Source organism: Eriocheir sinensis, chromosome 9 (genome assembly GCF_024679095.1).
Source record: "Eriocheir sinensis breed Jianghai 21 chromosome 9, ASM2467909v1, whole genome shotgun sequence".
In the NCBI taxonomy this organism is placed as follows: domain Eukaryota; kingdom Metazoa; phylum Arthropoda; class Malacostraca; order Decapoda; family Varunidae; genus Eriocheir; species Eriocheir sinensis.
In genome coordinates this window covers 8,568,949-8,593,786 of record NC_066517.1, presented here as the reverse complement: position 1 = coordinate 8,593,786, position 24,838 = coordinate 8,568,949, and the positions used below count along the sequence as shown (strand labels likewise).

At 42.5% G+C, this 24,838-nt stretch overlaps 1 protein-coding gene across 1 annotated transcript; it reads left to right on the top strand.

The window, feature by feature from the left end:
• Positions 1-240: 240 nt before the first annotated feature.
• On the top strand, positions 241-20,803 carry LOC126996272 (uncharacterized). Its single transcript, XM_050856648.1, has 3 exons — positions 241-380; positions 6,090-6,361; positions 20,594-20,803. Exons 1-3 carry the CDS (start codon positions 257-259, stop codon positions 20,801-20,803), a joined length of 606 nt encoding a protein of 201 aa, XP_050712605.1. The 5' UTR covers positions 241-256.
• The last annotated feature ends 4,035 nt before the right edge of the window (positions 20,804-24,838 follow it).

The window sequence follows — 24,838 nt, the reverse complement described above, 5'->3', positions numbered from 1 at the left end:
CAAGTCTGCGAGTCCACCCCTGAAGGAAAATCTATGCCAGTTCTCGTGGAACCAACTATATTGTTAATACTGGTACATATTGGTCGAGGCAGCACTGGAGCTAAAGCTATCAGGGAATCAGCTCTCCGGCTACAATAACGCTAACTTTCGTCTTTCAGTGCTGCAAATGGATATTATTTACCATAATCTTATAATGAACACTGTTGAGCATTGGAATATTTATTTTTTCTTTCCAGATATCAAAACAAAATTAGTGATGAAAACTTCGTGTGAAAAAAACAGGAATGTTGTGTTGGTATTTGGCTTTGTGGTGGCGTTGTGTGTCACTCTTTACTTGCATTGGCCGCCCAACTCTGAAGCGGGAGACTTCTTCAGTCTGAGTAAGTCTATTAATGTTTTGTGTGTGCGCTTGGGTGTGTGCGTCAGTCCGTCAGAATTACTGATTGCCATGTTCCACAAGAGTATACCAGTTCATTCCTTGCACAGCTATGTACTGCCTGCCTGCAAGTATGTTTGTATATCTCCTTGCCTTTCTGCCTTTCTAGAAATGCATGATTCCTATCCCAGAGTCTGCTTTTTAGATTTACGGACTGATTGCTTGAGCTAGGTATTCATGTCGCCGCAACTACAGCAATCATATGGCGCTGAACACAACACCTTAGATAAAAACATATACATTTATGTAAAAGTTAAAAATTTCTATCAATAATTTTAAGAATAATAAAATAACCTCTTAACAACAACAACCAAATTTTTTTTTTTTTTTTTAAATGCAGCAGAAGTAAACTTAGATATTGTTTTCATGGGCTAAATATGACTTTCTTTCGTGAAGATAGATGTTTTCTGGGCAGACTAGTTAAAAACCTACTTTTGGGGGTAATCATATCAGTACTCCCCGCGCGCGCTCCGCCCCGCCCCGCCATGCAGTCTTGCCGACTTATTTTTTTTTCCTAACCTAACCTAACCTGTGCGAACGAATATCCTATCTCTCTCTCTCTCTCTCTCTCTCTCTCTCTCTCTCTCTCAATAGTCAGGAATTAATTATAAACTAGACCAACCCCGAATTCCAACCTTAGGCTCGGGGGGGGGGTCACCGCCCCTCGACCCCCCCAACTGTTGTGCTGGATATTTAAGCTAATTTTTCAATAATATCATTGAAGTCATGTATACATGTTTATGTATACAAAATAAAATCGGTCCCAAACATGCCAATTTGCATCGATAATACACCATTCAAGCACACGAAAGACAAGCTATGATTTTATGGATTTTCAAATGCCTATTAATTCATTAAAAAGATTTCTGGCTTTGCAAGTGCAATTAAAGTGTTTTAATAACTTAATAAACAACGATTAATGTTCGAAATAACATGAAAAAGTTAATATTAACTGTCGAGTGTGATCCTAGGCTATTTGGAATATTAGGCTACCCATGTTCGAGTATGATCTGACTATATTGTTTGATAAAGGTTTGCATTTCGTGTACTTGTATAGTATAATATCGATGCAAATCGGAATGTTTGCGGTTTATATAAGAGGGCTTGAGTGTTCTTTGTATACACAAACATTCAAATATATCACTGAAAATAAGAAAAGCTGATCTTCACGCGATCACGAAATAACAATAAACAGATGATACATCTACGTTCGCGAGTGGTCAGATGTAATGATACCGACTATAGTCGATCGACTATAACTTGAGCCTTTAGGCACGACTCCCCTGAACCACGCTACTGCCACATCGCCCCATCACTCTCCTCAGAGGAGCTCGCTACCCCCCCCCCCCCCTCTCTCTCTCTTATTTACGTTTTATATAATATCCTTTGCTTGGCTGTGCGGGACGCGAGAGTGAGACCTACGTGAGTCTTCCATGGTGGCGGAAGGATGAATGGTGCGGCACCGTCTCATCACTCTCATGAGCCGCGTTGCCAGAGTCGTTGTCTTTCCCTCGAATCCCAAGCCATTCATAACACCATGCAGTCGTATTATGATTATATATATTCTATAAATAGATAACGTACAGACTAACAGTGAGACAAATCGCCATGCGCAGGTCATTGCTAGATGTGCAAAAAAATGGGAGGTTCCCCGGGCCAAGCCTCAGGGCTCAAGTTAGAGTCGAAAGACTATAGCCTAAACCAGTCACTCATAAGGGTGGGCAGGTACCGTTAATTTGAGTACCAGCAGTAGCCGGTACCGGAAACTCAGGTATCGTTAGTAGCGGTACCGGTACCGCATGCAGTGTTTCTTTTTTATCCTAATGACGCCTAATGAAATTTCTAATCAAATTTTCTGTAAAGAAAACTCTCTCTCTCTCTCTCTCTCTCTCTCTCTCTCTCCCCTGAATGAAGTGAATATTTATTTTTTTCGATAAAATAAATAGCATATATAGTTATTATGGATGGACTCATAGTCTAATAACGATAACAGTATAATTATATTAGCAAACCTTTAAAACTTCTTCAGCAAGGCCTTCAGCCTCAACAGCCGCTAACAGACTCTTTGCAAGGAGCTTGACGTCGAGTTCTTTAACACCTGGGACAATTTCTACGGCCAGGGTGAGCTCTTCCATAGGGACGGAATACACCTGTCTCCCATCAGGGCAGCCAGATTCGGAAGGCTCTTTAACGACGCAGTACGTGACACCCGAACAAAAAAACTGCTCTCGGACGCGTCCCTCCACCCCGCCCGTGTAAAGAGACGGCATGCAACACAACAATCGCGAAAACGTGAACCCGCAAGTAAAACCACCTCTATTACCTCTATTACCTTAAGATAACATAAAAGTCCTAAGTTTCAATGCACGTAGCCTAAGAAACAAGTTTGATGAATTGAGACGTCTTGTTTCAACATAAAATTTTGACGTAATTGCTATAACCGAATCATTCATCGACACCACATACATTGATTTAAGTTCAGAATACAACATAGATCGCTACAGACTCTTCAACAAAGCCGTAGAGGTGGTGGTGTCCCCCTTTATGTCAAAAGCTATTTGCAACCCACTGACAGAACACCAAGAGATAGTAACGCTGAACATTTGTGCGTGCGAGTAAAAATTGCAAAAATCAATCTAAATATAAGTCACCTACAGGCTTCCGGGGCAATCACTCGAAGATGTTGAAATGTACAGCGTTTTAAGGCAGTCACTTAATAACAGCGACTCACTGATATTGGGAGACTTTAACCCATATCGACTGGGCGACACTATCAGGTACAGAAGGCGAGTCACATAGAATGATCGAACTTTTAGAAGAAAATTATCCAAGCCAAATGGTTACTGAACCAACTCGACAAAATAATATACTAGACCTTGTTATAGCGACCCAAGATAATCTAGACAGTAATGTTACGGTAGGGGAACACCTCGGTTCTTGCGATCATAAATTAGTGCGCGTCGACATTAGAGCTCAAACAACAGTGTCTGAAAATAAAGTAAAGGTATCCAATTTCAAAAGAGCTAATTTCGCTGAAATCCGACAAAAACTAACAGAAATACAACTATCAGATGACGGCAACGTAGAGGAAGTCTGGCTAAACTTTAAAAAATCATTTACTCACTCAACAGAACACATTTGTCCTATAGTGCTATAAGCGAAGTAACACTAATAAAAACCCACCTTGGTTAATGGTTAAGAAGATAAAATTGTTTTACAGGCTAAAGAAATAACAAAACACGCCCGAAAACATTTGACTTTATCATGAAGCCAGGCGGCGAGTAAAAATATTAATAGGTCAGGCAAAGCGTAGATATGAAGAAAACTCCTTCTTCAGTTATATAAACAATAGGAAGGCGATCAGAAGTGGAATTAGACCTTTAACAAACAGTGACGGTGAACTAGTGACAGCCAACACGTTGCAAACCTATTAACAATTACTTTTCCTCGGTGTTTAATCCTAGCAGTCTTCCCACCACTACCATCAAAACCAGTGACGACAACAGTACTAATGTAAATCTCGAGCATGCATTGCTCTACTTCGTAATAACTACCGATGAAGTCCTAAAAGCTCTCTAATCCCTTAAAACAAATAAAAGTCCCGGACCAGACAAAGTATATCCTATACTGCTTAACCCGGTAGCTGCGAGAACCATGTTTCTTAAAGGTCCCTCTAAGCAAGAAAAATGAGAAACAATCATCACTCACGCAAACCATTTCATAATATGTATCAACGTATTTGTGATCAGTTTATGCATCATCTAGTTTGGGGGGTCTTTATCATGGCACAAATTTGGTCCGTCGCTGGTACACGGTAAAGCCACAAATTTGGCCCGTCGCTGCTAACGGGTTAAAGAAACAAAGGGCGAAATACTCTCCTCCCTCACAACCGTATTCAATATGTCCTTGCGACAAGGCATCGTCCCTTCGGATTGGAGAAAGGCTAACGTGACACCGATTTTTAAGAAAAGAGACAGAAAAATACCAGGTAATTACATGCCCATTAGTCTAACTTCAATTGTTGGTAAGCTACTCGAGAGCATAATTAGAGACAAAATTGTGAGTTAACTTGAAAGCCACTCATTAATTGGGGATTCACAACTTGGCTTCCGTAACAAAAGATCCTGCCTATCAAACCTATTGACTTTTTATAACGACCTCTTCTCAGTTTATGACGTCACAAAATCATTGGACATAGTCTGTCTTGATTTCCAGAAAGCGTTTGATAAAGTGCCACATCATAAATTACTTTATGAATTAAAGCAACAAGGTATTGACGGTCGAGTATACCAATGGATCGCGAATTGGTTGAGCAACAGACAACAAAGAGTGGTGATCGACGGATTTAACTCAGAGTGGGCGCCGGTCACTAGTGGCGTCCCTCAAGGCTCGGTTCTTGGCCCAGTGCTCTTCATTATTTACATCAACGATGTGGATGTTGGAATCAATAATCGCATTAGTAAATTTGCAGACGACACACATATTGGTAACTCGGTTCTCACTGACGAAGACTGACAAACCCTCCACGAGGATTTGCATACAATTTCAGCTAGGTCTGATAGATGGGAGATGCCCTTTAATGTAGACAAGTGCCAGGTCTTTCAAGTTGGAACAAGAAATAAGAAGTTCGATTACGAAATGCGCGGCGTCAAACTCAAAAGCGTTCAATACGTCAAGGTCCTGTGTCTCAAAATCGCGTCAAACCTCAAATTCTCACATCAATGCATCGATGCAGCAAATAAAGCGAACAGAATGCTGGGCTTCATGAAAAGAAACTTTTTATTAAAAAATAAATATGTAATACTTCCGCTCTATAATAGTTTGGTCAGACCCCACTTGGAATATGTGGTACAGTTTTGGTCTCCCCACCATGCAAAGGACATTGCTAAATTAGAAAGTGTTCAACGTTGGGCAACAAAAATGATCCCTTCCTCTTGAGAAACGTCGCCTCCGAAGAAAATGATCGAACATTTTAAAATATTTAATGGATTCACGAATGTGGACAAATAAAAATTGTTTATGATCGATGACACTTTGGAACGAGGAATAATGGCACAAAACGTAAATGTAGGCAAGTAAATTCAGACTGCACCAAATTTTTCTTCACCAATGTTGTAGTGCGATCGACTGACTCCGAACGAGCAAACCTTAACCTTAACTCTTACTGACATGAAACTAAATAAATTGCTAAATGCTTTGGAGCCAAATTGAAACTTTTAGGTTTAGGACAGAAGACCTAGTCTCATTCCCTCTGGGTGGTATGTGGTCGGATTTTAAAGGATATATAAACCTCTCTCTCTCTCTCTCTCTCTCTCTCTCTCTCTCTCTCTCTCTCTCTCTCTCTCTCTCTCTCTCACACACACACACACACACACACACACACACACACACACACATACACGATATGGCTGTAAAGCACTGCGCTGCTGGGCTCATGACCTGGCAGCGGCAGTCTCAACCCGCTCACTCCAGGATTTTTCCGCTGAAAACTAAATGTTATTGTCCCCCCTTGAGCAAGGGGGATGGGTGTGTAATGTATGTGGGTGAATTGCACACACACACACACACACACACACACACACACACACACACACACACACACACACACACACACACATGCACGGGCAGTAATTTTTTTATTTTTATTTACCAGAGAGGGATATGGGCTCCCCTGGGAATAGCAAGAGCCTTGAAGAGTCCCCCTTGCAAAGCATCAAGCAAGAAACACTTCCAAGGTCAACCGTCAAGGAAGTGGGGCCCCTTCCACTAAACATGGACCAAGAGGACCCAGCGCTAGCGGCTTACATTCGTTCCCTGATAGCGCCCCCCTCTAAGCTGCCCTACAACCTCACCAATCCAAAGAAGGAACACTTTTCTCAGTTGTCACAGACCCAGTTCCTCATGCAGAGAATCTTTCCTAACATGGTACGTGTCCGAGTATTCGATTCTTTTTAACATCTTAAAGAAAATCAGCCACATTTTTTTTGCTTGGCTAGCTGGTCTTTTATTAGCTTGCTAATACATACCTTCAACTATCCTGCGACCATGTTGCACAAATCTATTTACTCAAGGTCATGCCTATGATGTCCAACCATTCAAATGGATAAGTTAATATGTCTCCATTCTGTAATCCGTTTCAGTGGTAAACTTTTTTTTGTCGTCCTCCACTGTCGATATTTTCATAAGGGCAGTGATGCGAAAACATTATAAGTCTTACACTGCCCGGGGAAACGTTTGTATTACTCTTCAATGTCGTACTCGTCCTTTCCTTTTTTAATCATTTTACCTTAAGATTCAGTCGACCGATATTATGAAACCGATGCATAACATGATGTTAAGACGTGAATGATGAACACAAAAAGTCAAACAAAATAGTGAATAAATGTTTTTTTTTTCACTTAGATTGAACTCTCTTAAAACACCAAAACAATGCCAGTGTTCTATTTTTAATCACATTCGAGCGCTCTTTGATTCGGATAGTATAAAAATTGCAGATAAAAAAAAAAAGTGAAAAATGCCACAAACATAAAACCAGAGCAGGCTAGTGGACTGCAAGGTGAGTTTGGTCAGTTTGCACTCACGAGAGTGCTCCTCTATATAAAAGATATCGGTTCACCCAAGTCTGAAGTGTGCATTTTCGAGCCCTGACAACCCCCTCTCACACGGTGTGTCCGATTTCGTAGATTATGTTTGATAGCCTACGCATAGCAAACAGTCGTCATTATCAATAATATGCAAGCAACAATTACAAATCCCACTAATTATAGTCGATTTTGAGTTAAAAATCATTAGTACTGTAGCAAACAGCTGTTATGTTAACTCTAAAGATCGCTGATTATAATTATTAATCATCCTTGGTTATTATAATTATTAACCACTTGGAGAAAAAAGCAGGTTTTATACTAACAAAATAGCTATTTGCGATAGTATTAATATTTTTAGCTTCAAATCGACAATAATTGACGGTATTTGTTATTGTTGCCTGCCTATTATTGAAACTGAAAACTGTTTCTGCATAAGCTATCATATATTATCCATGCAATCGGACAATCCGTGTGGCAGCAGGTTACCAGCGTACGATAATGCACACCTCAGACTTGGGGGAACCGACTATATTTGTTTTAATCTTAGTCAATACCTTTTAACATTCTGATCACAAATACAAACTCCTCAAAGGGCGTTCTTCTAGTGACCTTCCTTTCCTAAATGATTCCTGGTTATCCTCTTGATGCAGTCTGATTGATTGGCTTATTAGGGTAAGTAGTCATGTGCCGCAACTACAGCAGCCATATGGCGCCGAACATTTAAATCTGAGTAAAAATCAAACAAGTTTATAAAAGAAATTAGTTATAAAGTTTATAAGAAGCTAAAATGATCTTAGAATAATTAAGCAGTAACCAAACAGTAACGAGGATCAACAGCAAACCTATATGGAATAGAAAACACCAACCTCATTTAGGTCATTTACGGTAGTCCATGACCTCATGTCCCGGGGAGAGTGCCTTCTCCCCCCAGCACCAGGGAGAGAGAGAAACTCCCATCACCTAAATGAGGTTGGTGTTTTCTATTCCATTTAGGTTTGCTGTTGATCCTCGTTACTGTTTGGTTACTGCTTAATTATTCTAAGATCTTTTTAACTTCTTATAAACTTTATAACAATTTTTTTATAAACTTGTTTGATTTTTACTCAGATATTAAATGTTCGGCGCCATATGGCTGCTGTAGTTGCGGCACATGACTACTTACCCTTAAGCGCCGTCCACACTCTGGATGGGCAGTCGCGGAATCAGGCGGACTGACGAGGGTGTGATCGTCCACACTATAAGCGACAGGCGTGGCACGACTGGTGAGCAGCCCCCAGCAGGTGTTGCCGTTATTGGTACGAACGTACCAGATTTGGTATTTTTGGTTGTACAAAGTACGACTTTCACTAGATCTGGTACTAAATAGAGATGGTATTTTTGTTCTATACATCGTGGAAATAAAATGTACACTGTAAAATGTCGTAAGGCGTTACATTTATGTCCTTCCATGTACTTCGTTAGTGTTCAACACCTTCAGCAACCCAAGAGGAGATAGATTTAAATTTTTATAGGTATGTAGACCAGTATATAATGTTATATTTACTCAATCTGGTATGTTTTGTTCTCATTTGGTACTTTTTACGGGTGCAGTCTGGTACGCTAGACAACTGAGTGTCTCGCGCGGGGTGCTCACCACCAAATGCCTCTCGCTAGACTCTCGCTCCCGCTCCGCGTAGCCCCGTCCACTTTACCATATATGGAAGTTGTGGGGGAGCCACGCACGGAGTCACCAGCCTGGCCACGCATAGTGTGGACGCCGCTTAAGAGGTACCGCTGTCGCAGATCCCCTAGACTAGGGCATTCAACCAGCAAGAGGGCTAAACAGTACCCAGAATGTTTGAACTCGCCAGGACAAAAGAAAGTCGTGTGTATAGCAAGCGTGACCCCTCTTAAGGCGGGCCAAGACCGTCACCTTACGATCCCTGATGTGGGAATTCGACCAAGGATGAGCAGCCCAGGTCGCGATCTTCTCCATCTTGGTCGTGTCAGTCAGGTCTTCCCACCTAACCTGCCACACACCAATGGCACCAGACTGTCGTACTCAGAGTTTCCGCAGTGTGAAGGGTGCCTTATAATTTACATTGTTGACTGGTGAAAAACCGAACCGATGACTCCTTAGTTCTTCCAGGTGGCGACGTATAAAAAGTGTCCTGAAATCCAGCCGTGACACTTCAGCGAATGCATTGGCTTTGACGTCAGTGACTGTAGCGCTTGCTATTACTGTGTTGTTGATTTCAAATGTAGGAGGGCGTGACGAAAACTTTCCAGCTATTTTGTGTACTCTTTCATACATATTTCATCGGGGTCTTTGCATTTATTGTGGAGAATTAAGTAGCAATAAAGAAACGTCTTGCCTCCTTAACTATCCAGCGGCCTTGTGCTCGTACGTTTTTGTACGCAATATAATTGAAATCTGTTCTATGCCTCTTATACTGGTTGAAGGCGACGGCAAGCCACTGTCTGCTTGCACTCATTAATCTACCATGGGACGGACCATCGTGATATATTCTTCGTTGGCTGTGGAACTAAATTTGCATGCCCATTGCAGCAGCGCGGTCAGAAATATAACTGCATCATCGGTTGACTCAGTCATCAATACAGTATAAGCCTCTGTTTAGGTCATGTCTCGAAAAAGTTCCCAATCCGCTCGATCTGATCTCCAAAGTGGTACACGGGGTGATGGACAGAAAGTAGGGACAGAAAGAAAGAGCGGATAATGATCACTACCATACAAATCATCGGTTATATCCCACTGAAACTCCAGATAGGCATTAGATGAACATAGTGAGAGATCAATTATTGAATGGGTGTTAGTATGCATGGTATCTAGAGAGTGTCATTAATATGTACAGTGGATCAAATATTTACCCGAATATAATAATGATCAATGACATTGCATTGTTTGAGTATATGGACGCCGTCGAAGGGAAGTCACCTTGTGATGATGGGGTTTGAAACGGGATCAGCATCATCTACGCCAGTACACTGCCTGCCTCGGTAGGGTTCGATGTTCATAAGCTTGTAGACCAAGGGCTCCTACCCCTTCGTCACCGATAGAGGAGGACTACCGGAGAATTCGTATGCGCCCGCCCTTTTACCACAAAGGACTGGGGTAGTGCTTCCCCACGTGCTTGCCGTGCGTGGCGTCCGTTATAATTCCCGCGCCCTCTCTTTTGGGAATTGAATCCATCTCAGGGCGGGGTAAGTTCCCCTGGGTGGGGAACAAGCTCCTTTGGTGGGAGGGTTGGGGTGGCTGAGTGAGACCCCACTGGATCAGTTGGTTTGTCATGTGTTGGCTAGGGCCAAGCGGTCAGTGATAGGTGAGCGGCTACAACACCCCCGCTGCCGCCGCTAAACGCCCGGCAGTAGTCCCATATATTTCCCCACTACTCCTGAGGCACTAGGTATGGCTCTGGTCCAACAGTCAGCCTCCTTTCGTTGGGCTCCGTTGTTGGTAGGTGGCGGGTTGGGAAGTGAAATTGATGTTATACCGTAGTTATATATGAGCAACGTTAACGGTCTTCCTTGGCCTGCCTCTCTGCCTGATGTCCGCGCGTCCCTGCATATTCCGAATCTTCCGTCTCTCATCACCAAGTTAGAGCCTTTCATAGCTCCTGGTGGTGCTTGTCTCTCATCACCAAGTTGGAGCCTTTCATGGCTCCTGGTGGTGCTTCTGGGAAGTCGCATTCCTCCCCCGGGTCTGCCCATGACAAGTCCGTGCAACCTGGAGGTCCACGGAATGGTTCTCGTAAACTCCGGGGTTACCCAACCATGTAAGTTGAATTTCTTGCTGGTATGTGAGCCTGTTTACTATGAAAAGTACACACACTCAAAAAACTATCGTTACACATTCAGCACGATACAAACTGACACCAAGGACGAAGCCATTGAGAACAGGCTACTCATGTTAGTATCACTGCGTGTGTTGGGTGTGGGTTCACTTGCCTGAACCAAGTGAGAGGGACTCGTAAAAGAAGCAGTAGAATTTGAGCTGGCACAGTAACGCTTCATGAAACACACAGGTGGAGTCTTAGTCGAAGTTAATTGATTTGTGTTCTATGTAGCTATAATATTATAGTGTTTGGGGTGATGAAATTATGCTTTAACACCCCACACACAAGTGAAGAGTTAAAATTTCGTCCATTTAGGAGACAATATGATAAACACCTTGCGGTGTTGAGTCACTCAGGATTCGGACATCAGAGTGAATCCCACTGACTGATCGCCACATACGGCTCCACTGAGCCTAGGAAGTTACTTAAAACTTAGCTAACCCTTATGATAGATTTATAGTGGATAAACTTGACTTTTCATCCAAATGGTAAGCTAACGTTGGCATTGGTTTCACTAGTATAGCATGCACTACTCGAGTCACGGTATTCGCTTGTCTCGAAACAATCATGTAATGCTCCCAATACGATTAATACTCTAATAATTATCGGCGAGTCATTATACCAACTTGTTGGACAAATTAACTCCTGCATGCAAGCTATTTAATAAATTACTCTTCTCCAGAGACGGCTAATTTCGGTAATTCAAAACGTCCGCGCCAAATTCCTTATTCGTCAACTTAAAAGGCGCGCAAAGTTCTTACTTTTTTATTAGGCAATGAGGCAGCACAAGAGAGAAGGGTAGCCCAGGAGTAGACGGAAACAACCTGTAGAAGTCCATGCAACTCTGTTTAAACTTTATCTTTCTTACCAGCGATGGTTTTAGCGTTGCAATTTGAAGTTGTGTTTTTTTCAAATGCCCACAATTTGTTCATGAAAGAAAAGACACGTTCATTGGAAGCATTAGTTCCAAGATGGCACATTATGAACTGAACTATATCTGACATGCGTTGATGGTTGTTTTTATCTTTGACATGGGAGAATACTTCTACCCACCGCTGTTACGTATATCATATGAGCATTATTGTTTAATAATTTGTGAATATAAAGCTTCAACAAGTGGCACTCAAATCACTCCGTTAATATTATGGTGATATCTGGTATCTCAGTGTCTCCCTTCATCTCTATCCCTCCCTTACGGGGGTCCTGTCCTGCTCCCCCCAGCAGAGCTGAGGTGGTGAAGGTGATTGCACTCTTACCAACCCTGCCGAGGTTACCGGGTCGCTCAGTGTGAAATTCGTCGGACCCCACTGTAACGATAGTTTTTTGAGCGTGTGTACATTGTAGTTGAGAGTATGGATGGCCGCCCGCTTAACGTTCTAGACATATTTAAAGTTCACCGTACTTTGGTTAAGGCCTGTTGCCATGAGTCCAAGGTCGTACCTCAAGGGGGCGGGACTTACTAGTTGAAGTATCCTCACCTGGAAAGAGCTTTTGGCCTTGCGTCTTCACCTCCTTCCCTGGTGCATATACATAGTGCCCAGCACTCCCAATGCTACCATGAACCAGTCCAGGGGTGTCGTTTTCTCACGGGACCTCGTCCGCGAGGAACGGTTAGCAGAGGAGTTTAAAGAATACGATGTTGCCTCAGTGCGGCGAGTCCAAAGAAATGTAGATGTATTACTCACACCCACACCAACCCTGTTCATCACCTTTAATCGCTTGGTACTTCCTAAAACTGTGAAGCTGCCTTGGTTAAACTTGAATGTTAAACTCTACGTCCCCAATCTCAGATGCTTCTACTGCCTTGAAGAATGGACTCCTAAAAGTGTGTGTATTATGTGTCAGGGATGATCACGGTCAGGACTGCCCCGGTCCTGGTCGGTGCTACCATTGTGGTGAGTTCCACCCTGCATCTTCCTAGGACTTCAAGCGTTGCAAATACGAGGGAGAAGTACCTGTCATCCAAAACGAAGAAAAGGTCTCCTTCGCTGAGGCGATGCCAGTTGACCCTACCGAATTCTCCAGCCACGAAATGGTATTTACCTATGTCCCTCAAATCATCCTCACCGTCGGTCAACGAGTGGGACGAGATATGAGCCGCGTGGTGCAGATCAAGGCCGAGAGATTAAGGGAGGTCTTCCCACCAGCCTACTCTAGGGAAATCTGATCACGTGTACAGATTTGAGCGGGGTGCTGCTAACGTCACAGGGAAAATTCTTCTTCTTTTTCTTGTGACCCTATCGGCTTGGGGAAAGGTATGAGAGAGGATGGGTATCGCGGTTGAGAACGGAGTGTGTTATAGGGGTAACTTGTCAACCAGAACTTCACCTAATAGCTAATACGTATATTGTACGTACACTATGTACAGAACTGGAAGAGTTTATGGAATGAGACTCGTTTTAGAAGTAAACGTACCATATTTAACTTCCTACACCATACAAGTCATGTAGTAAAATTTGCTGACAACCTCATGACATGAAGAAATAATTATCATTCATTTAAAAGCATTTGGTAATATGAAAAATAAAAGAGAGAAGTATTAGCTTATCTCATTTATTTTACAAGGTTTGATATTATCTTACTTTTTTTTTACAGCAGAGGAGACAGTTCAAGGGCGTAAAAAAAGAAAACAATAGCCAGCCCGCGCTCTGCGTTGGTCCTGTCTTCCAGGGAGTTCTGTCTGTCACATGTCTGTCAGCTGTGAACTGACGGGTCATCTGGCCTCGACCCTTCGCGCCACCTACTTTGTGACGTCAGTCCTAATCCTCTGTTCACGTGCTCTGAGGCTCAGGCGAACGAATGGGTGGGGATTAGGAGACCTTCCTTAATTAATTGGTATTGGTACAGATGACGCAACGCACTGATCCCGAGCGAGCTTGAACCGACCTGTCTGTCATATGGATCCTGTTCCAATTAACATAAACGCACACCCAACCGTATTTATCCACTGATGGACACCTCTGTAAGAGGAAACGCTCGCGCAAGGAGGAGTCTAATTAGGACACCCCTCCTTTAAACCTACCATCCCTAGCACCAACTTCTGGTTCGCTGGGGGCACGTCGTGTGTCGGATGCTCCGGTTGACTCTTGGCCAGTGGGCCCTTTTGCCCGGGCTAGCGGTGAGGCGCTCCCGGCTCCCTTGGCCTTGGCCTTCGGCCACTCTATGCCGCGGCTCCACCCAAGTGTCCCTCCTCTGTTGTTTTGTCGGGTTGGCAGAACGCTAGGGGCGGTAGCATAATAAAGTCGCTGGCTGAGGGAGTAGTCCGGAGAAATGTCGACCCTCCCCGGCTGGCCGGTGGGTTATTTCTGGCTACCCCATCGCCCACTTGGCCGAAGAGGAACCCAGAAACATAATACCCATCACCTCATTAAAATAACATTGTTGATGCAGGGAGGTCCTTCTTCGGGGGCGCCCCGAAACGCCAAAACAATCTATAAGTTCAGTCATGCAATATAATTGTCTTGGGTTGCGGGCCAGCTAGGTAAGCTTCCAGTTACTTATATATGGCTTCCAGCCTCTGTGTATCTGTTTACAAGAAACCATGTTAGGAGCCTATGCTTACCCTTCTACACGTGACTATTCTGCCAATTACTCACCCTCAGATCCAGCGCAAAACCCTGCCGGCGGCAGTGATATCGTAACATCTAGTCATTTTTTTTCATGTGTTGCCTGAGGCCTGAGGGGCCTTATGGACTCTCCCAGTCCGTTAGAGGCGCAGGCTAATTATATTTATAGTGGGTACCGTGATGTATAACTCCTGCTCATCACGCGGTACTCCTCTTGACCAAAGTAGCTGAAGTTAAGAGTTGATTGCAGATCCGGACAGCATGTGGGTATTCTTCCGCAACTTGGCGATGCCTTCCTTGAAAAATCAGCGCTGTTTCGGTGGAACTCGAACCTAGTCCACTCTAGGTCCTCGGACTCACCACGCCCGCACGTTAACCACTCGGCCACCATCTCCCCTATGAGGTTGCACATCTTCCTTTGTCTTTCAACACTCAATCACAAGCTATTTCTGTTCTAAGGCACACAACCTGTACATACAGCTTATGCTCCTAGTATCAATCACAAAGTGCACCCATCTCTCATTGATACGCCAACTCCCTTCTTACTTAATAGACGGGGATTTTAATGGTCGCCACAGTCTGTGGGAAGATAACTCTATCAACCTAAGAGACACAAATGTTGCATCTACCATTCAAGACACTGATTCATACATTACGTAACACTAACCTTCCCACACATCACCATATAAAAACTAAAACCCAGTCCGTCATCGATCTCTCGTTAAGTTCATCTGATGCTTATCGGGATTTCCAGAATGACATTTAGGATGATCTGCATGGCAGCGACCATTTTTTTTTTTTTTTACAACAAAGGAGACGGCTCAAGGGCAACAAAAAGAGTGCAGAAAAAAAGCCCGCTACTTACCCCTCCCACAACAGAAAAAAGTAAAGAGTGGCCAAAAAGATAGGTCAATTTCGGGTGGAGAGGTGTCTTGATAGACTCTTCTTGAAAGAGGTCAAGTCATAGGTAGGAGAAAATGCAGACTAAGGAAGGCTGTTCCAGAGTTTACCAGTGTGAGGGATGAAAGAGTGAATATGTTGGTTAACTCTTGCATAAGGGATTTGGACAGTATAGGGATGAGCTAGAGTGGAAAGTCGAGTGCAGCGGGACCGCGGGAAGGGGGGCAACATGGCGGCGGAATTTAAGAGGTAGAAAACTATCAGTAAGAGAAGGAGAGATGATGAGACAAAGAGCCTTAGACTCCACTCTGTCCAGGAGTGCTGTGTGAGTGGGGCCAGATATTTAATATCCGATCTTCATTTCCTTCTCTATTTTCTTTCCGTTCCTTCGTCTATCACGTTGGAGATTAGATCAAGCGGAATGGGAATTTTATTAAGCCATGAGCCACACAGAAGCTGCAGTTGATGACTTCGAATCAACCAATGAGGCAGTTACCTACCTTTCCGCGCTGATGTACTGCGCAGGTGGATCCAAGGTTACACAGACAACGAGGACTTCATCACGATGGCCCGTCCCATGGTGGTCCGACAGGATCAAGCAGGCAATGGCTAGCCGTCGCCAAGCCTTAAACCATTACAGGAGGCATAGGACATAATTCAACCATATCGCATACAAAAAAACACGAGCACCAGCCCCTCCGGTTCTCAAGGAGGCCATACGTTCCTCATTTGCCAATGCAGATCATCAACCCTTACTCTAGAAGAAACGGTCCAGTGAATCAAGAACGAGTTCCGGCGGGCAGCATGAGCCAAGTATAACTGGCGCCACTGGAAAAAAAAGGCCTGCGCCACGAAGGGCCTGGGCCTGAAGAAAGCTTACCGGCGCTATAGGCGGGGTATATATATATATATATATATATATATATATATATATATATATATATATATATATATATATATATATATATATATATATATATATATATATATATATATATATATATATATATATATATATATATATATATATATATATATATATATATATATATATATATATATATATATATATATATATATATATATATATATATATTTGTATATGTATCATCAATAAATCAGACACAAATGTCACAGATGCGAGAGAGAGTACATTGAATACCTGGAAAGTTTTCGTCACGCCCACCACCTACACTTAAAATCAACAATGATTTAGTGTCACAAAGCGCTGAGGTTGCCGACGCCATAGCCATTGCATTTGCTGTTGTGTTCTCTGTCGGATTCCAGACCACCCGTCGTCCGTACATTGTCACTTGGAAGAACATGAGCGTTGCCAGCTAGAGTTTTCGTCTTTGAAAGAAGAAAAGTACAACGTCCCCTTCTCCATGTTCTCCATGCATGAACTCCAATCAAATCAGTTCTCCTGTAACGTCACCTCGCCGGGTCCTGACAACATCATGGACGCCGTGCTCCGACACCTTAATTTTGCAACCATGACTTTGCTGCCCCAGATTTACAGCATAGATATTATTTCAAATTGATGGCGTGAATAAACTGTACTTTCTATCCGTAAGCCTGGGAATAATGGTTCACAACGTTTAGATTGCCACCTCGTAGCCCTAACATCCTGCTTCTGGAAACTGATGGAGAAGATGGTGAACTTCCGTCTAATACACTGTTTTGAGTGCAATGGCAATATCTCCCCTAACAAGTCTGGATTTCGAGGAATAAGATCGAGGGTAGGTACCCTCGTACGCCTTGAGTTGAGAATGGTAAAACTTTATCTGGAATATGCATTGCAGTTCTGGTTCCCTAAATATAGGAAGGACATTAAATTATTAGAAAGAGTTCAGCGACGCACTACGAAAATGATTCCACTCTTCAGGGCTGAGGAGAAAGAGATGTACTATAGCGGGACAGATAATGGAAAAATCGTGCACTTGGTGATACAAGCATCATATTTGGCTCAGTTGTTCTTTGAGTCATGGTCCAAGATGGCCGCCATTTTTCAAGATCGCCGCCAAAATGAGCCCAGAGAATGGACTTTTTTCATGGAAGGAGTTTCATTTGCTCAATGACACTCACAATTACATTTACAATTACACAAATATTGGTCATGATGACCTTGCAGCTTTAATGGGCATTTGAGACTTCAAGATGGTGGCCATTTTTTTAAAGATGGCTGCCAAAGAAACATGAAAATAAAAGACAAACATACAGGAAACAAACATTTTAATAAGAAATGCCTAGTAAAGATACAAATAGACAGAAATTACATGAGATTTGAGATAATATTTGTGCGTCACAAACAAAACTATGCAGAACACATGTACCTCAATGCAGCTGCTCACTGAAATCAAAAGTATGCTTGCTAAGGCCAACACCTACTTTGAGCATCTTGGAACATGAATTGTTTGAGAGTAAAATTCTAGCATAATAAACATGGTAATGATTATTGTGTCTCACAATTGCAACTGCAGAGAGCAGTGCAGGTAAGTCCATGGTGGTAGCATTTACATCTGCCCTTGCATTCTCCCTTCCAGCTACACTTGGTCAACTGCTGACAACATGCTGCTATTGGTGGGAGCGTCGTCCAGACAACTTTCCATGTGCCTTCCTCTTGGGTCCACCCCTAATCGGCAGGGTTGTCACTATCGGGCTCCCGAATTGTTGCCTGAGCCCAGATTATTCCTGCCTGGTAGGCAGCACGCTTTGCATGTTCCCTCAAGCCAGCACGTGATGACTAGTGTTTTGCTTGCGAGCAAACAGCTCCAGTCTTGCTTCGTCAACACTTGTAGCTGAATTGGCCCTGTCATACAGTATAGTACTATGACGAAACGCTCCAGGTTCTGGAGATCATTGTCAGACACTTTACTTGCAGTCTGACTGAGTGTGACAAAGGTTTCGGTCACTTCATCACACATGTTCCAGGTGAGCCATGCATATTTCTTGCCTTTGCCTCGAAAGGCAGAAACAACATAACATCTAGTAAACGATGGAAGTAGAGTATCCCGCGTGTCTTCTGTGGACCGATTGCCGATACTATTTCATGAACAGGTATCCATCTAGTGGTAGGTCCTTTTGTCCGAAGAAGACCCACATCTTTTGAAGACCAAATTCCAGAAGGGATGGCAGGACATACACTGCTATGACAAGCACATCAGTGTCATTGGCCTTGATGACATGGGACTGGCTTCCATTGAGAGCTGCGTCTCGGGCATGTAAGAAGAGTCGGGTGTCAGCTTCTTCATGGCTGCATGGGGAGATGGCATCAATGAACTTGTTGCTTGAGTTGGTGATAGCAAGATTCCCCTTTGCAGCTATCACCAGGTTCCTGGTTGTCTCGGCTCTGCAGACCTTGTCAGAAAGGAATTCAAACAACTCGGTTTTGTTGCTGTCGTCCCTGAGAAACCCTTTCCAGTTGACTTGTGTTTTGCTTGTTGCCAAGACTCGTCTTCTGATGCCTGATCCCCACTTCGACTTGGTCTCTGCTTTCAGGTTGTCCTTCTTGTAGACATCAAAGACTATATATTTTGTATTTTGCCCCATATAATTCCACCTTTGGGATAAGATCTTCTTGCACATATACATCAAAGGTCTTTGATGACTTTGGAGGGAAGGCTCTGATGAGTGCTGATCCGTCAATGATGATTGCATCAGCCTCAGGTTCTGTCACAGGCATGGTGACTTGTTTCTGGAGAATTTCTGCCAGCTGAGACTTCTGTGTGGTGTGTAGCTGGCCATTATCACTCAGTGAGGCTGGTGCCGACTGGTTCTCATGACTCTTATATATATTACCGGTTCTGACACGAGATGAAGAGTCGAGAGAATACTTGACTGTCTACTTTTAGGACATTATCCTTGGTGGTCTTGGCAGAATGTTAAGATCTGCAGAGGGTTATTTTGTTCTTCCTGAGTGGTGCGTAGAAAGCATTTTACTCTCCACTGTACAAGCTCTCTTTGAAAGATATAAATTGTTCCTGGCCTCTCTGATAGTGGGTCTTCAGCAGCTCGTCATGGCTGGATCAGCAACATTCTTTGTGTCGAGGACAAGAAGGCCACTTGACTCCCCCTGGAATGGGTTGCCCATCTCAGTGGTCACTTAATTTAAGTGAGAGATTTCAACTTCTCCAGGAAGGTCTTTTGGGCACATGAGGTCTGCTCATGATGCCGGCTGCCAAATGCTGCATCCTTCATGCCTGACACTCTCATATCCAGTGACAAGACGGCTTACATCTGGCCCAGCCACCATCCAGCGACGCAGCTTTCCAGGATCTTCTGTGAGTCCAGTGGCTCCTACATCTCCTTTTATGACAGCGTTATTTTGTTCGTGAGCTTGGTCTATGGGCATCCCAGAAAACTCCTTTGTTGACTTGTGCACAACAAAGTTGCCTTGGTGAAACTCCTTAGCTGCTTCTGGGTGGCGCTTCTCAAAGGACATTATGTCCATCAGATGCTTTAAAACATATAAAATGACACCAATGTATTGAATATAATGAACTACATCCAAATTAAGGGCCAGAATTACATTTTTACAGGTCCTGATGGCGGCCATCTTGGAAAAATGGTGGCCATCTTGGATTTTCAAGTGGCAAATCGGGTAAAATTAAAAGGTATTCAATCTCTACCACTGTGCCAAATTTTGTGCTTGTATCACCATGCACGATTCGGGAGTATTTTGGCTGTTATCCGCTCCACTATATGCCAAGCTCTCTTTTAGCCTCGTTCTGTTTTCTTTTGTTGGAGCAACGTCAAGAGGGACTTTCTGTTTCTGCTTTTGTTTCTTACCTTTGAGCTGTGACACACTCATTGTTTGGCCGACTTCAGTGTGTGCACTGACACAGAGAGGGCTGGCAATGAGTTATGTGTCTGTCCCCATGGCTACTCTACTCTACTCTACTGGCTACTCTAGCTTATACCTGTGCTTTCCAAATTCAATGCAGAATCAACCAGCATCTTCATTTCTTTATCCCTTTGGCTCCAAACTCTGAAACAGCCAAATTTTGTATGTATTTATTACTGCCCACAACTTCAACTCTTTCAAGAGAGGAGTATTAAGACATATTACCAACCGAATGTGACCCTAGCTTCTGGCCCCTGCACCTATCCTTTTTTTTAACGAAAAGAGCAGCGCTCAGCGTTTTTATGTTGTCTGTTTGCTGCATCCCTTACTGTAAAAAAATCCATTGTGAATAGGGTCCCCAAAGTCTTTGCATGTATCGTTTACATCTATAATCGGTCATATTTTCACGAATCATTTGCTTGTTGTCCCAGAAAGGTGGCTTTTTTCTGGAGGTGGGAGCGGCGGACGGGGAACTGTACAGCAACACGCTCTACCTGGAGAGACGGATGGGATGGCGAGGCCTTCTGATTGAGGCATTTCCGGACACTTACCAACAGCTACTGCACAAGCACAGGAAGGCCTACTCCATCCAGAGCGCATTGTCCCTTACCAACAAGTCCACTGAGGTTAAATTCCGGTGAGCTCTTGTTAAATGTTCTTGTTCCTGTTTATTAATATAATTATTATTATTATTATTATTATTATTATTATTATTATTATTATTATTATTTTTAGTAATATTATTATTACTGTTGATATTACTATTATTATTATTATTATTATTATTATTATTATTATTATTATTATTATTATTATTATTATTATTATTATTATTATTATTATTATTATTATTATTATTATTTTTAGTAATATTATTATCACTATTGTTATTACTATTATTTTTAGTTACTATCATTATTATTATTATTATTATTATTATTATTATTATTATTATTATTATTATTATTATTATGTTAATAATATTACTATTGTTATTACTATTATTATTACTGTTACTATTATTATAATTATCATTATTATTATTATTATTATTATTATTATTATTATTATTATTATTATTATTATTATTATTATTATTATTATTACATTACTATTATTATTACTTTTTATTATTATAATTATTATTATTATTATTATTATTATTATTATTATTATTATTATTATTATTATTACTATTATTATTATTATTACTACTACTACTACTACTACTACTACTACTACTACTACTACTACTACTACTACTACTACTCCTACGGGCCTCCATCTATTAGAGTTGCGTTGTGAGCGGTATATTTTCTCATATCCTTTCACAAAGCAATTCATTGGCCCCACCCCGCCAATGACTGTGGCCGACAACCATCTTTATTTAATATTACAAACTTTACTAAACATTTTATTTTTGTTAATAGAGCTTGTGGTTGATACGACTATCAACCACCGTCGCCTCAAAGTCCAGGTCAGCAATGCGGGTGGTTTTGGGTGCAGGTGACCTGGTTCCTCTCAGGCAGACCAAGGCTGACCTCAGGAGGGAGAAGGACAGCCTGCATCTCATCCAGGCGACCACACTGCTTCTTGGCTGTTGTTTCTTATCCGCCAGTGTTTCGGCGAGTCTTGCGCAGAAGCTCTGCGCCCTTGGTCCCATCCCTCCTGCCGTCGTGAATACTACCGGGGTGAAGGAGCCCTGGTCCACATTCTGTATTCTTTCTTCATGTGCTCTGTTCTTCTCTTGTTCGTTTCTTCTGTGGGCTGCATCAAGGGTCAGGTCTCTGTGGCAATGGGCCATGGGATCAAAGATCCTTATGTCAAAGTATGCCCTTTGTCCACGAGTCCAAAACCCTCTGGCGCTAACATCCACTCGTGCTTCGTTCGAAACATTAGCGGTGCGTCTGGCGAGGTGTTCGCCTTGCAGAGGGAGCAGCATGGGTTCCACAGTCACGTCGTGGCAGACTTCTTTCAGCATCTGAGCTGTTACGTCTCTTACTTCATCATGTCTCATGCAGACGAAACCTCCTCTCTTGCATGCCATGGCATGATTTTGGTTGAAGGGTGAGCCACAGTTACACATGTTTGGGAGCCCATCCACTGGCCAGCCATACCTGAGGGCAAGGGCATCAGTAAATTCTTTTTTGTTTAAGTTGAAGCCTTTTGCCCTGATAGGTAGTGTGGTTAGCCAGTTTGAAGCGCCCACTTCCTGTGCAATATCTGTCCTCCTCCTTGTGTCTTCTGGGAGTTCTCTCATTAGGTCACTCAGAGTGTCTCTCTGTTTTCCTTCTCTGTTTATGGAGATTTCATTCCTTAGTAACCTAATATCTTGAGGGTTGTCTTCTCCCCTTTCATTTTGATTGGTAATATATCCGGTCAAGGAGGCTGTGATTCGGATTGAGTTCCCGAATTCAGACTCAGCCAGATTTTGCGGGTTGGTGATGCCGAGCCCACCCATTCTTGGCGGCAACTCCAGCAATCTTCTCTCCTGGTCACTGGGACATCTCCCATTTGCTATCGCCGGTATGAAGGTGTTTCTGATAGCCGGTGTCACACTGGGCGGTTTCGCCGCGCGGCAAAACCGCTGGGTGGGGAAAAGCGGCGGCGCCGCCGCCTGACCAGTACCATGTCACACTTTGGCGGTTTCGCCGTGCGGCTGCTCTCAGTCCTAGGGCACAATGCATTCAAGCTAGAAATCGAGCAAACAGAGTACTAGGTTTTATATCAAGGAGCATAAGCAAGCGCCGAAGTCTTCCTCAAACTATATTTAGCATTAGTTAGACCTCATCTTGAGTATGCGGTTCAGTTCTGGTCACCTTACTATAGAATGGATATAAAAATGTTAGAATCGGTGCGGAGAAGGATGACTAAGATGATTCAAGAGTTACGAAACTTCCCATACGAGGAAAGACTCACACAGTTAAACTTGCATTCTCTAGAAAGGCGAAGGGTGCGTGGAGACATGATCGAGGTTTATAAATGGATGAAGGGCTGTAATAAGGGGGATGTTAAAAGGGTTATGTTGGTAAGAAAACCGGGTAGGACACGTAGTAATGGGTTTAAACTGGATAAATTCAGATGCAACACGGAACTAGGCAAAAAATGGTTTACTAACAGAGTGGTAGATGAGTGGAACAGGGTGAGGAGTCATGTGGTGAGTGCCAGTACAATTGTCGCATTATTAAATAGATTAGAGAAATTCATAGACAGTGATATTAGTTGGGGTTAGATTCATGGGAGCTTAGGTTCAAAGGAGCTGCCTTGTACAGGCCTACCGGCATCTTGCACATTCCTACGTTCTTATGTTCTTATGTTGTTAATTACCGAATGACCAAGGCTTCATTTGATAAATTGCTGCAAGCTCTAAGGTCTCACATCTCCAAACAAAACACACAGTTCAGGAGGGCAATATCTGCCGAGGAAAGATTGACAATTACACTAATTGAATAAACAAATCAACGTCAAACATGGTGGTCGACCGCGCGGCGGAACCCCCCAGTGTGACCACGTGCATTGAACTGTGTGTGTTGTGCTTGGTTGCCACTCACAAAAATATAAAGCGCCAAGATTGCCATGTAAATAAAGCCAAGATTGGCTAAAAAAAAGCTCAGATTGTCTAGATCGTAAATAACACTTAGAATTATACGCCAACATCAATAATACCACAAAAATGGGTCTTACCTCATACATAAATACATTATTGAAGGAAGATTGGAAGGGGTGGGTCATCTTCGTCGTCAGGCTCCCAACTATGCAGAGTTGCCTCATCATGTTGACTGGTTCTCTGGACGTAACGTTGATGACACTTGCCAGTTTTGACATCACTGATGAGTGATGGGGATGGTTTCCACACGTAACATTCTCCTCCATGACGTGAAATGGCTTGTTTAGCAAGTAATCGATCTGCAACTGCCTCTGCTTGAAGTCTGTTTGCTTGCTTTGTTTTAACTGTGTTTACCATAGAAAATACTCTCTCTACACAAGCAGAGGAATGGGGTAAGGCTAATAAGCCACACATTAATTTTGAAAGCAATTGATACTTCACATATATATATATATATATATATATATATATATATATATATATATATATATATATATATATATATATATATATATATATATATATATATATATATATATATATATATATATTAGTAAAGCGTTTGACAAAGTTCCCCACCACCGGCTGTTTCTAAAATTAAAGACTCACGGAGTATATGGAAAAGTGTTGGAATGTATCAGGGCGTGCTTTAGCAATAGGAAACAGCGAGTGCAAATTATGGTAAAAATGTGACTGTGGCTGTGTTACGAATGTGTTTTCACAGCGTTCTTTATTAACTCAAGTCTACTGCTGTTCATCATTTATATTAATGATTTGGTTAGTAAGTTTGCGGATGATACAAAAATCGGTAGACTTCATTAATCAGATCAAGAGGCTAGTGTGCTGCACTATGAACTTGATCGATTATTTGATTCGGCGGGGAAGTGGAAAATGAAGTTGTGGAAGTGTAGTATTTTGAGTGTAAGGAGGAATATCCCTGCTCATAATTTTTAGTTGAAAGACACTCCATTAAGCAGATCTAGATGTGAGAGACATTTAAGAATCTTAGTGAACTCTAATCTCCGGCCAAGGATTCAATCCGTTCAGGCTAAGTAAGAATCGTGCATAT